This window comes from Pseudophryne corroboree, chromosome 6 (genome assembly GCF_028390025.1).
Source record: "Pseudophryne corroboree isolate aPseCor3 chromosome 6, aPseCor3.hap2, whole genome shotgun sequence".
NCBI lineage: Eukaryota > Metazoa > Chordata > Amphibia > Anura > Myobatrachidae > Pseudophryne > Pseudophryne corroboree.
Genome location: NC_086449.1, coordinates 302780672 through 302793855, shown reverse-complemented (window position 1 = coordinate 302793855; position 13184 = coordinate 302780672). Strand labels below are relative to the sequence as shown.

At 46.9% G+C, this 13184-nt stretch overlaps 1 protein-coding gene across 1 annotated transcript in view; it reads right to left on the bottom strand.

Annotated features, from left to right (window-relative positions):
• Nucleotides 1-13184, bottom strand: part of LOC134932109 (neuronal acetylcholine receptor subunit alpha-7) — a 575925-nt gene that overhangs the window by 332187 nt on the left and 230554 nt on the right. The window contains exon 3 of the mRNA XM_063926192.1: nucleotides 10335-10379. Within this exon, the coding sequence (XP_063782262.1) occupies nucleotides 10335-10379 (45 nt within the window). The remainder of the gene's footprint in view (nucleotides 1-10334; nucleotides 10380-13184) is intronic.

Here is a 13184-nt window from a genome sequence, read left to right as displayed (position 1 = left end):
CTGCCGTCCTGTCTGTGTGAGGGGAGGAGAGCGCAGCCTGCGCCTCTCCTTCCCCTCAGTCTCCGGCGGGTGTCTCAGTTTAATTCAGTGCCGATCTGTGAGCCAATCAGAGCTCGCGGTGCACGCTCTGATTGGCTCACGGATCGGCGCTGAATTAAACTGAGACACCCGCCGGAGACTGAGGAGAAGGAGAGGCACAAGCTGCGCTCTCCTTCCCTCACATCAGCGGCGGTGCGCCAGGGACGGCGGATGCGGCGGGGAACGGCGGGGAGCAGCAGAGGGAGGGAGGGAAGAGGAGCGGTGGCCCGTCGTGTGTGGGTACGGTGTACCCACGGCTAAATTCTTACGGGTACGCCGTACCCACCCGTACCCACACACTTGCACCACTGATCTTATCTTAATTTGCTTCTTCCCCCTGTCCCCTTGACTTTATCCTCTCTCATCTGTTCTGCTACATTCATATACCGCTGCCTGATACCATCTCACTTATTTAATTAACTTGTCCAACTTTTGCAACTCAGTTTCCTCCTCCTTCAAGCAATAACTTGCATTACCCTCCTGAAGAAACCATGTGTCAACCTTGACTGTCTCTTACTACTGCTCTATCTCTCTCCTTCCCTGTGCTTCCGAGTTCCTTAAGAGGATTGCCTTACCACATTTTTATCCACCTACTCCCTTCTTGATCCTCTTCAATCTGATTTCTGCCCCCTCCACTCCACTGAAACTACCCTCACCATGGTCAGTAATGATCACTGCCATATCAAAAGGGTCACTACTCTCTTCTAATACTCCTTCATCTGTCTGCTGCTTTTGATACTGCTGATCACCCGTTCTACCTTTACACCCTCCATTAATTTGGCCTCTGTGACTCTGTCCTCTCTTGGTACCCCTCCTCACTCTCCAATCGATACTTCTTAGGATCCACTCCTAACTCCACCTCCCTTTTCATTCCCTTTACCTGTTGGTGTACCCTAAGAGTCTGTTCTATGCCACATTCAAAATATCATCAGCTCCTTCAGCCTCCAGCACCATCTCTATGCTGGTGATACTTAAATCTACCTCTCATCCACAAACTTCTATTTATTATTATTATTATTATCCTTTATTTATATGGCGCCACAAGGGTTCCGCAGCGCCCAATTACAGAGTACATATGCACATAATCAAAACAAGAAAAAAGTGACTTACAGTTGAAGACAATATAGGACAAGTACAGTACTAAGCATAACTACACCAGTAAGCGACATAGAGATAAGTTCCAAGGTGGCCAAAAAACTGCAGGATTTGGGCAGCTGAGGATTATTAAAGTAAGAAAAGGATAAGCACATGAGGGAAGAGGGCCCTACTCGTGAGTGCTTACATTCTATCTCTCTGTTTTCTCTTGCATCTCTAACTGCTTATCTACCATCTAAATCTGGATGTCCTAGCACTTCCTGCTCACTTCAGATATACTTACTGCTTATCTCCTGTCTTGACTAATGTAACCTTCTCCTTTCTGGTCTTCCACTATGTCTTCCCACTCCAATCCATGGATAATGCTGCTGCCCATCTCTCACCATATGATATCTGATTCTCCCCTCTGCAATCTCCTTTACAGGCTATCTATAACCTATAGGAGGCTATGGATGGTGTAATGATTACTATTACTGGCTGATAGCAGTGAGGTAATGGGTTTGATTCCCACCATGGCCCTAGTTGTGTGAAGTTTGTATATTGTCACAATGCTTGTGTGGGTTTCCTCTGGGTACTCTGGATTCCTTTCACAATCCTAAAATATGCTGGTAGGTTAACTGGCTCCCAACAAATAATTTATCCTAGTTTGTAAGTGTGTGCATGTACATGTGTTTAGGGCAGACCAGATAGGCCTAGTGGTTCATATCTGGCATTCAATTCTACGTTTCTATACAATCCAGTTTAACCTCTTCGCCTTTTCATAAAAAGCCCTTAATGATGTCTCCCCCTCATATCTCTTCAAGTCTTATCTGTCAACCCTCTGTCCACACTCCCTCCCGCTCTCTCTGGTACTCCTTTGACTGCCTTCTCACATCTACTGGGATTGCCTCCTCACATGCTTGCCTCCAAAATGTATTCCACAGTGCCCTCCCCCTATGGAACGCACTGCCTCACCAAGCTAAACTTTTTTCCATTCTCGACAGCTTTAAATGATCCCTAAAGACGCACCTTTTTACTAAAGTCTACCAGCTCTCCTCTTAACTCCCTTCCATTGTCCCCTAACATTTATCCATCCCAGTTCTCCCTCCAACTGTTGACCAAACTCTGATAGAATCAGGCAGGGCCCTCTTAGCTCTTATTATTTCCCTGCGCTATGTTTACCACCAGTGCTCCTTGGGTTTTATCTCCTTCTTAACTTCAGTAAATCTGACATTGAATTGGACACTGTCTGCTCACCAAGCGATGGGTACAGGTTCACTGAGAGCTGTTGTCCCACTGTGACTCATCCCTGCCTGTGACAATAGCTACCCCTCTTTTCCTGTCACTCACTGGTTTTGGTATGTACTCCAGTGTGTGTGTGTGTGTGTGTGTGTGTGTGTGTGTGTGTGTGTGTGTGTGTGTGTGTATTTCTACTCTATATTGACTGTTGTGCTTTATATTTATGTCTTGTTCTTATGTATACCTGCTATATGGTGCTGCAAACACCTTATGGTGTCTAACAAATAATAGACAATAATAATAATAATAATAATACAATACCACTGATAACAGTATATAGTGTGTGTACATTTCACACATTAAATAAATCTAATCAGTTATTTTAATATAAATACTCTACAGTGCATCCGGGAAGTATTCACAGCGCTACACTTTTTCCACATTTTGTTATGTTACAGCCTTATTCCAAAATGGAAAAAAATTAATTTCTCTAACGTCCTAGTGGATGCTGGGGACTCCGAAAGGACCATGGGGAATAGCGGATCCGCAGGAGACTGGGCACAAAGTAAAAGCTTTAGGACTAGCTGGTGTGCACTGGCTCCTCCCCCTATGACCCTCCTCCAAGCCTCAGTTAAGTTAAGTTAAGTTAAGATTTTGTGCCCGAACGAGAAGGGTGCAATCTAGGTGGCTCTCCTGAGCTGCTTAGAGTAAAAGTTTAAATAGGTTTTTTATTTTCAGTGAGACCTGCTGGCAACAGGCTCACTGCATCGAGGGACTAAGGGGAGAAGAAGCGAACTCACCTGCGTGCAGAGTGGATTGGGCTTCTTAGGCTACTGGACATTAGCTCCAGAGGGACGATCACAGGCCCAGCCATGGATGGGTCCCGGAGCCGCGCCGCCGGCCCCCTTACAGATGCTGAAGCAAGAAGAGGTCCATAAATCGGCGGCAGAAGACTTTCCTGTCTTCATAAGGTAGCGCACAGCACTGCAGCTGTGCGCCATTGCTCTCAGCACACTTCACACTTCGGTCACTGAGGGTGCAGGACGCTGGGGGGGGGCGCCCTGGGAAGCAATGAATTTACCTTATTTGGCAAAAAATACATCACATATAGCTCCTGGGCTATATGGATGTATTTAACCCCTGCCAGTTTTCCAGAAAAAAGCGGGAGAAGAGCCCGCCGTGGAGGGGGCGGGGCCTATCTCCTCAGCACACAGCGCCATTTTTCCCACACAGCTCCGCTGGTAGGAAGGCTCCCAGAATCTCCCCTGCATCCTGCAACTACAGAAACAGGGTAAAAAAGAGAGGGGGGCACTTATTTGGCAAAATAACAGATATAAGCAGCTATAAGGGATAGACACTTATTGTAAGGTTGTCCCTATACATATATAGCGCTCTGGTGTGTGCTGGCAAACTCTCCCTCTGTCTCCCCAAGGGGCTAAGTGGGTCCTGTCCTCTATCAGAGCATTCCCTGTGTGTGTGCTGGGTGTCGGTACGTGTGTGTCGACATGTATGAGGAGGAAAATGATGTGGAGGCGGAGCAATTGCCTATAATGGTGATGTCACCCCCTAGGGAGTCGACACCTGAATGGATGGCCGTAATTAAGGAATAACGTGACAGTGTCGGCACGTTACAGAAAACTGTTGACGACATGAGACAGCCGGCAGCTCAGTTAGTGCCTGTCCAGGCGTCTCAAACACCGTCAGGGGCTATTAAACGCCCGTTACCTCAGTGGGTCGACACGGACCCAGACACAGACACTGACTCCAGTGTCGACGGTGAAGAAACAAACGTATTTTCCAGTAGGGCCACACGTTACATGATCACGGCAATGAAGGAGGTTTTGCACATCTCTGATACTGCAAGTACCACAAAAAGGGGTATTATGTGGGGTGTGAAAAAACTACCCGTAGTTTTTCCTGAATCAGATGAATTGAATGAAGTGTGTGATGAAGCGTGGGTTACCCCCGACAAAAAAACGCTAATTTCTAAAAAATTATTGGCACTATATCCCTTCCCACCAGAGGTTAGGGCTCGTTGGGAAACACCCCCTAGGGTGTATAAGGCGCTCACACGCTTATCAAAACAAGTGGCGTTACCGTCTCCAGAAACGGCCGCCCTTAAGGAGAAAAAGATACCGCCTTTTCAGGCTCAGTCCTTTCGTCCCCATAAGGGCAAGCGGGCAAAAGGCCACTCATATCTGCCCCGGGGCAGAGGAAGGGGAAAAAGACTGCAACAGACAGCTTCTTCCCACGACCAGAAGCCCTCCCCCGCTTCTGCCAAGTCCTCAGCATGACGCTGGGGCCTTACAAGCGGACTCAGGCACGGTGGGGGCCCGTCTCAAGAATTTCAGCGCGCAGTGGGCTCACTCGCAAGTGGACCCCTGGATCCTGCAGGTAGTATCTCAGGGGTACAAATTGGAATTCGAGACGTCTCCCCCTCGCCGGTTCCTGAAGTCTGCTTTACCAACGTCTACCCCCGACAGGGAGGCGGTATTGGAAGCCATTCACAAGCTGTATTCCCAGCAAGTGATAATCAAGGTACCCGTCCTACAACAGGGAAAGGGGTATTACTCCACGCTGTTTGTGGTACCGAAGCCGGACGGCTCGGTGAGACCCATTTTAAATCTGAAAGCCTTGAACACTTACATAAAAAGGTTCAAGTTCAAGATGGAGTCACTCAGAGCAGTGATAGCGAACCTGGAAGAAGGGGACTACATGGTGTCTCTGGACATCAAGGATGCTTACCTCCATGTCCCAATTTGCCCTTCTCTCCAAGGGTACCTCAGGTTTGTGGTACAGAACTGTCACTATCAGTTTCAGACGCTGCCGTTTGGATTGTCCACGGCACCCCGGGTCTTTACCAAGGTAATGGCCGAAATGATGATTCTTCTTCGAAGAAAAGGCGTCTTAATTATCCCTTACTTGGACGATCTCCTGATAAGGGCACGGTCCAGAGAACAGTTAGAGGTCGGAGTAGCACTATCTCAAATAGTACTACGACAGCACGAATGGATTCTAAATATTCCAAAATCGCAGCTGATTCCGACGACACGTCTGCTGTTCCTAGGGATGATTCTGGACACAGTACAGAAAAAGGTGTTTCTCCCGGAAGAGAAAGCCAGGGAGTTATCCGACCTAGTCAGGAAACTCCTAAGACCAGGCCAGGTGTCAGTGCATCAGTGCACAAGGGTCCTGGGAAAGATGGTGGCTTCTTACGAAGCGATTCCATTCGGCAGATTCCACGCAAGAACTTTTCAGTTGGATCTGCTAGACAAATGGTCCGGATCGCATCTTCAAATGCATCAGCGGATAACCCTGTCTCCAAGGACAAGGGTGTCTCTCCTGTGGTGGTTACAGAGTGCTCATCTCCTAGAGGGCCGCAGATTCGGCATTCAGGATTGGGTCCTGGTGACCACGGATGCCAGCCTGAGAGGCTGGGGAGCAGTCACACAGGGAAAAAATTTCAAGGGCTTGTGGTCAAGCATGGAAACGTCACTTCACATAAATATCCTGGAACTAAGGGCCATTTACAATGCCCTAAGTCAGGCAAGGCCTCTGCTTCAGGGTCAGCCAGTATTGATCCAGTCGGACAACATCACGGCAGTCGCCCACGTAAACAGACAGGGAGGCACAAGAAGCAGGAGGGCAATGACGGAAGTGACAAGGATTCTTCGCTGGGCGGTAAATCATGTGATAGCACTGTCAGCAGTGTTCATTCCGGGAGTGGACAACTGGGAAGCAGACTTCCTCAGCAGACACGATCTTCACCCGGGGGAGTGGGGACTTCACCCAGCAGTCTTCCACATGATTGTAAACCGTTGGGAAAAACCAAAGGTGGACATGATGGCGTCTCGCCTCCACAAAAAACTGGACAGATATTGCTCCAGGTCAAGGGACCCTCATGCAATAGCTGTGGACGCTCTGGTAACACCGTGGGTGTACCGGTCAGTGTATGTGTTCCCTCCTCTTCCTCTCATACCAAAAGTACTGAGAATCATAAGAAGGAGAGGAGTAAAGACTATACTTGTGGCTCCGGATTGGCCAAGAAGGACTTGGTACCCGGAAATTCAAGAGATGCTCACGGAAGACCCGTGGCCTCTACCTCTAAGACAGGACCCGCTCCAGCAGGGACCATGTCTGTTCCAAGACTTACCGCGGCTGCGTTTGACGGCATGGCGGTTGAACGCCGGATCCTGAAGGAAAAAGGCATTCCGGATGAAGTCATCCCTACCCTGATCAAAGCCAGGAAGGATGTAACCGTACAACATTATCACCGTATTTGGCGTAAATATGTTGCGTGGTGCGAGGCCAGGAAGGCCCCTACGGAGGAATTTCAACTGGGTCGATTCCTGCATTTCCTGCAAACAGGACTGTCTATGGGCCTCAAATTAGGGCCCATTAAGGTTCAAATTTCGGCCCTGTCGATATTCTTCCAAAAAGAACTAGCTTCTGTTCCTGAAGTTCAGACGTTTGTCAAGGGAGTACTGCATATACAGCCTCCTTTTGTGCCTCCAGTGGCACCTTGGGATCTCAATGTAGTGTTGGGATTCCTAAAATCACATTGGTTTGAACCACTCACCACTGTGGACTTGAAATATCTCACATGGAAAGTGGTAATGCTGTTAGCCCTGGCTTCAGCCAGGCGTGTATCAGAATTGGCGGCTTTATCCTATAAAAGCCCTTACCTAATTTTTCATACGGACAGGGCAGAATTGAGGACTCGTCCTCAATTTCTCCCTAAGGTGGTTTCAGCATTTCACTTAAACCAACCTTTTGTGGTGCCTGCGGCTACTAGGGACTTGGAGGATTCCAAGTTGCTGGACGTAGTCAGGGCCCTGGAAATATATGTTTCCAGGACGGCTGGAGTCAGAAAATCTGACTCGCTGTTTATCCTGTATGCACCCAACAAGCTGGGTGCTCCTGCTTCTAAGCAGACGATTGCTCGTTGGATTTGTAGTACAATTCAGCTTGCACATTCTGTGGCAGGCCTGCCACAGCCAAAATCTATAAAAGCCCATTCCACACGGAAAGTGGGCTCATCTTGGGCGGCTGTCCGAGGGGTCTCGGCTTTACAACTTTGCCGAGCTGCTACTTGGTCAGGGGCAAACACGTTTGCTAAATTCTACAAATTTGATACCCTGGCTGAGGAGGACCTGGAGTTCTCTCATTCGGTGCTGCAGAGTCATCCGCACTCTCCCGCCCGTTTGGGAGCTTTGGTATAATCCCCATGGTCCTTTCGGAGTCCCCAGCATCCACTAGGACGTTAGAGAAAATAAGAATTTACTTACCGATAATTCTATTTCTCATAGTCCGTAGTGGATGCTGGGCGCCCATCCCAAGTGCGGATTGTCTGCTTTACTTGTACATAGTTATTGTTACAAAAATCGGGTTATTGTTGTTGTGAGCCATCTTTTCAGAGGCTCCTTCTGTTATCATGCTGTTAACTGGGTTCAGATCACAAGTTGTACGGTGTGATTGGTGTGGCTGGTTTGAGTCTTACCCGGGATTCAAAATCCTTCCTTATTGTGTACGCTCGTCCGGGCACAGTATCCTAACTGAGGCTTGGAGGAGGGTCATAGGGGGAGGAGCCAGTGCACACCAGCTAGTCCTAAAGCTTTTACTTTGTGCCCAGTCTCCTGCGGATCCGCTATTCCCCATGGTCCTTTCGGAGTCCCCAGCATCCACTACGGACTATGAGAAATAGAATTATCGGTAAGTAAATTATTATTTTTTCCCTCCAAATTCTACACACAATGGGGGTCATTCTGAGTTGTTCGCTCGTTATTTTTTTCTCGCAACGGAGCGATTAGTCGCTAATGCGCATGCGCAATGTCCGCAGTGCGATTGCGCCAAGTAAATTTGCTATGCAGTTAGGCATTTTACTCACGGCATTACGAGGTTTTTTCTTCGTTCTGGTGATCGTAATGTGATTGACAGGAAGTGGGTGTTTCTGGGCGGAAACTGGACGTTTTATGGGTGTGTGTGAAAAAACGCTACCGTTTCTGGGAAAATGCGGGAGTGGCTGGAGAAATGGAGGAGTGTCTGGGCGAACGCTGGGTGTGTTTGTGACGTCAAACCAGGAACAACAAGCACTGAACTGATCGCACTGGCAGAGTAAGTCTCGAGCTACTCAGAAACTGCACAGAGAAGTCTTTTCGCAATATTGCGAATCTTTCGTTCGCAATTTTTATAAGCTAAGATTCACTCCCAGTAGGCGGCGGCTTAGCGTGTGCAAAGCTGCTAAAAGCAGCTTGCGAGCGAACAACTTGGAATGACCCCCAATACCCCATAATGACAACGTGCAAAAAAGTGTTTTTGAGATTTTTGCAAATTTAATAAAAATAAAAAACTAAGAAAATCACATGTACATAAGTATTCACTGGCTTTGCTCAATACTTTGCTGATGCACCTTTGGCAGCAATTACAGCCTCAAGTCTTTTTGCATATGATGCCACAAGCTTGGCACGCCTATCTTTGGGCAGTTTCGCTCATTTCTCTTTGCAGCACCTCTCAAGCTCCATCAGGTTGGATGGGAAGTATCAGTGCACAGCCATTCTCAGATCTCTCCAGAGATGTTCTATCAGATTCAAGTCTGGGCTCTGGGTCGTTGTCCTGCTGAAAGATAAACCGTCACCCCAGTCTGAGGTCAAGAGCGCTCTGGAGCAGGTTTTCATCCAGGATGTCTCTGTACATTGCTGCATTCATCTTTCCTTCTATCCTGACTAGTCTCCCAGTTCTTGCCACTGGAAAACATCCCCATAGCATGATGCTGCCACCTCCATGCTTCACTGTAGGGATGGTATTGGCCTGGTGATGAGCGATGCCTGGTTTCCTCCAAACATGACATCTGGCATTCACGCCAAAGAGTGCAATCTTTGTCTCATCAGACTAGAGAATTTTGTTTCTCATGGTCTGAGAGTCCTTCAGGTGCATTTTGGCAAACTCCAGGTGGGCTGCCATGTGCTTTTTACTAAGGAGTGGCTTCCATCTGGCCACTCTACCATACAGGCCTGATTGGTGGATTGCTGCAGAGATGGATGTCCTTCTGGAAGGTTCTTCTCTCTCCACAGAGGAATTCTGTAGCTCTGACAGAGTTACCATCGGGTTCCTGGTTACTTCCCTGACTAGGGCCCTTCTTCCCCGATCGCTCAGTTTAGATGGCCAGCCAGCTCTAGAAAGAGTGCTGGTGGTTCCGAACTTCTTCCATTTACGCATGATGGAGGCCACTATGCTCATTGGGACCTTCAAAGCAGCAGACATTTTTCTGTACCCTTCCCCAGATTTATGCCTCGAGACAATCCTATCTCGGAGATCTACAGACAATTCCTTTGACTTCATGCTTGGTTTGTAAGCAGACATGCACTGTCAAGTGTGGGACCTTATGTAGGCAGGTATGTGCCTTTCCAAATCATGTCCAATCAACTGAATTTACCACAGATGGACACCAATTAAGTTGTTGGAACATCTCAAGGATGATCAGTGGAAACAGGATGTACCTGAGCTCAATTTTGAGCTTCATGGCAAAGGCAGTGAATACTTATGTACATGTGATTTCTTATTTTATTTTTTTTAATTAAATTAGCAAAAATCTCAAAAAAACTTTTTTCACGTTGTCATTATGGGGTTATTGTCTGTAGAATTCAGAGGGAAAAAATTAATTTATTCCATTTTCGAATAAGGCTGTAACATAACAAAATGTGGATAAAGTGAAGTGCTGTGAATACTATCTGGATGCACTGTACCTGTCAAACACTACTATAGTGCAAGTATTACTATAGGGAATTTGTTTAAATATTGTTTACTTTCAGCACTGCTCATAATCTAATTTTAATATAAAATATTTGCACATCTCCAATTTCTGTATTATTTTTCTATTTAGAAATCCCATACATTCTTATATTGAAAATAGTACAATGTGCATTTCTGAAATCATAAAATCTTACCATTTGTAGCCATATATTCGTTGTTAATACCTGATTTTTCTCGTCCTAAAAGAGAGAAACAAAATGTTTAGAGAATAGCAACCCCACAGAAAAATTCAATTTATTCTTTTGTACTTTTGAAGTATATTATAGATTGCTCCCAAGGCACTATTGCATCTAAAATTTCTTGCTAAGCCATGTTAGAATGTTGCCTTTTCATCTGCTCAAAAGGATTTTTTCATATGTAAACTACAGTATATTCTATTATTATTTAATAATGTCTTCCCTATCACATGAAGAATAAATTGGTTACATCAGACATGCATAAAGACTATAAGGGTTATTTATAAACTGCAAGTATCTTACAAATGGCTTTGTAATCTCATGAAGTCATTTGTAGACCATGTGCCTATTTGTACAGTCGTGTACATGAATTTATATGTACAAATTCAGAGCAAGTCCATTTTGTACAATATGATTGCAAGACCTGGGTATACATCACTGCTGCAGGTTCTGTGACCACACTACAGTATGTGTAGTATTCAGAAGAAAATAAAAGTCTTTGCTGGAGGAGAATTCAGGTGATTGAAAAAAGGAACGAAAGACTGCATAGGATAGAGTGAATATAAGCACCCTGTTTGTTTATGTAACTAAGCTAGATAGATCTGGTTTTTGTGTTGATATTAGTTGATAGGTCACTGACGTTTGTCAATCAAATAAGTTAGCCAATGAGAAGGGTTTAGGTAGGCGGGTTATATTAGTTTATTTAAGTGAGGGCTGAGGTAATCTAATTCCTTTTGCCATTTTGTGATCCCAGGTATGGTAAAGTATTCTGGTATCACTCTGTGGGGCTATTAGTAATCTTTATATAATTTAGGCTTGGAATTTATTCTCTGTTTTAATCTTAATATACATAAAGGGTACATTAGCTGCTGTTTTGTAATTTAATTTCATTATTTAATTATATTAATTTTGTAAAGTTTCCTGCTTATTGTTTGCGCTGGGCATTAGCTGGGCAGCATTCTAAGTGCAGCCTAACAGGATTTTGATATGCATCGTCCCCGCAGCGGCGCCCTCCCCCCCCGTCCCCGCCGTTTGGTTGAGGTGGCTAAGCCTCTCTATGCGGCCGCTGCCTCTCCAGCGGTGAGGGGAGCGCGGCGGTACTCTGTGAGGGGAGCCGGTCACGCGGTCTCCGGCTCGGCGCCGCCTGAAGCGGCTTTGAGCGGTCACCCGCCTCCCTCTCCCTCTCCTTCAGTGCTGCGGGCCTGGCTGTCGGGCGCGATGGCCAGCCCTGCTAGCACATTCCGCCGGCATTAATTTAATATAAGCAGCGGGTACGGTGCATCGGCCCCCGCTGCAGATAGCCCCACCCCGTCGCCATTTCAGCAGGCGCAGCAGCCATTAGCCCCCCTCCCACAGCTTTAGGAGCTGGGGGAGGGGGAGCTCGGCTGCAAGGGGCAGTAGTGTAGTAGCAGAGCTCCAAGGGAGAGGCAGTGTATTAGCCTCTCCCATAGCAGGAGCTGTAGATATTAGTGTGAGTGAGGGAGGGATGATAGGGGATAATTATAATTCTCCAGGGCCTGCAGTGGCAGGTTCACATTTGACAGGGGGATTACTTAGGATCCCCTCCCCCTCCTTCCTCTCAATTTTTATCCCAGGCAGGTGTGGGCTTACAGCCCCCGAGCGTGTCATGGTCCCCATATTTCAGCCGGGGGGCTCAACGGGGTGTAATGCATTTGCCTTTGGCCGGGCAGCAGCACTTGTTTAGCCCTCATTTAGGTCAGTTTCTTCATTTAGGTCCGTGGTATCAGTCATATACTGTACCTCAATTTACGCAATTTTCAGCCCCCCCCCCCGCAGGCAAGCAATCAATATGCACATTGGTTGCAGCCTGCGTCTAATAAATTAATGGGCGCTCATCGGTTAGGGATGCCACCCTTGCCACAATTTCCTACAACGGCCAGACCTCCGTCACCACAGCAGTCGGAGGAGAATATTACACGTGTGCAATCTCATGTACGCGCGCCATCGGTGGTAACTGGCGGGTCAGAAGGGCCGGTCAGGCAGGAAGTAACGCTGTTTCGTTGAGTCTGCAGGTTTTGACTTATAGTGCAGCTTCATTGGACACGTCTGGAGTAGGAAGGATTTCACTTGATTCAGTTCAAGCTGTGACGGGCGCGTCGCACAACGAGGGACAAGAAGTCGCAGGAGAAACGGACGCGGGTCCTTCTACATCTGGAACTGGTGAGAAAAATGTAGTAGTTTAGTTTAGCGCAATTCTTTCTCATTCTGACGAATCATCTGATACGTCTAGTTCGCTGGAGAATTCGCGTAAATTTATGCGGACATTTGTTCAGCACCTTAGAGGGAAACATAAAAGTTCAAAGGGAGGGTGTAGCGTAGCGTTGCAGCTCGGCTCCTGATGCAACTGGGGATAACGTACATTGCGCGAATACAGCAATACTAAGAGGAGTTAGGTCTAAGGTTAGGAAAAGGATAAAGAAAGGCCGATTTGTAGACATGTTTGCGATTACGCATGATGCCAAAAAAGCGGTAGATACAGCAAAGGCTGGGGGGCCTGCTGCTGAGGAAGCAAGAAGGAGTTATCCTAACTGGCTTGCGGGAATGTATATATTTGTGGCCTGCTATATGGGGTCTCGTCCGTCAGAATTTATGAATGTTCTGAAGTATTTTCATCTGATACATAATATGTATCCGACGGTGAGGCGCAATGTATGGAGGCAGTATGACGAGTTATTTAGGTTTAATAACGTGCAATGTAATAAAGGAACATCGTGTCGATATAGGCACGTCTGTATGCTGTGTGATGGAAATCACCCAGCAAAGGACTGCAACAGATCAGTCAGCGGG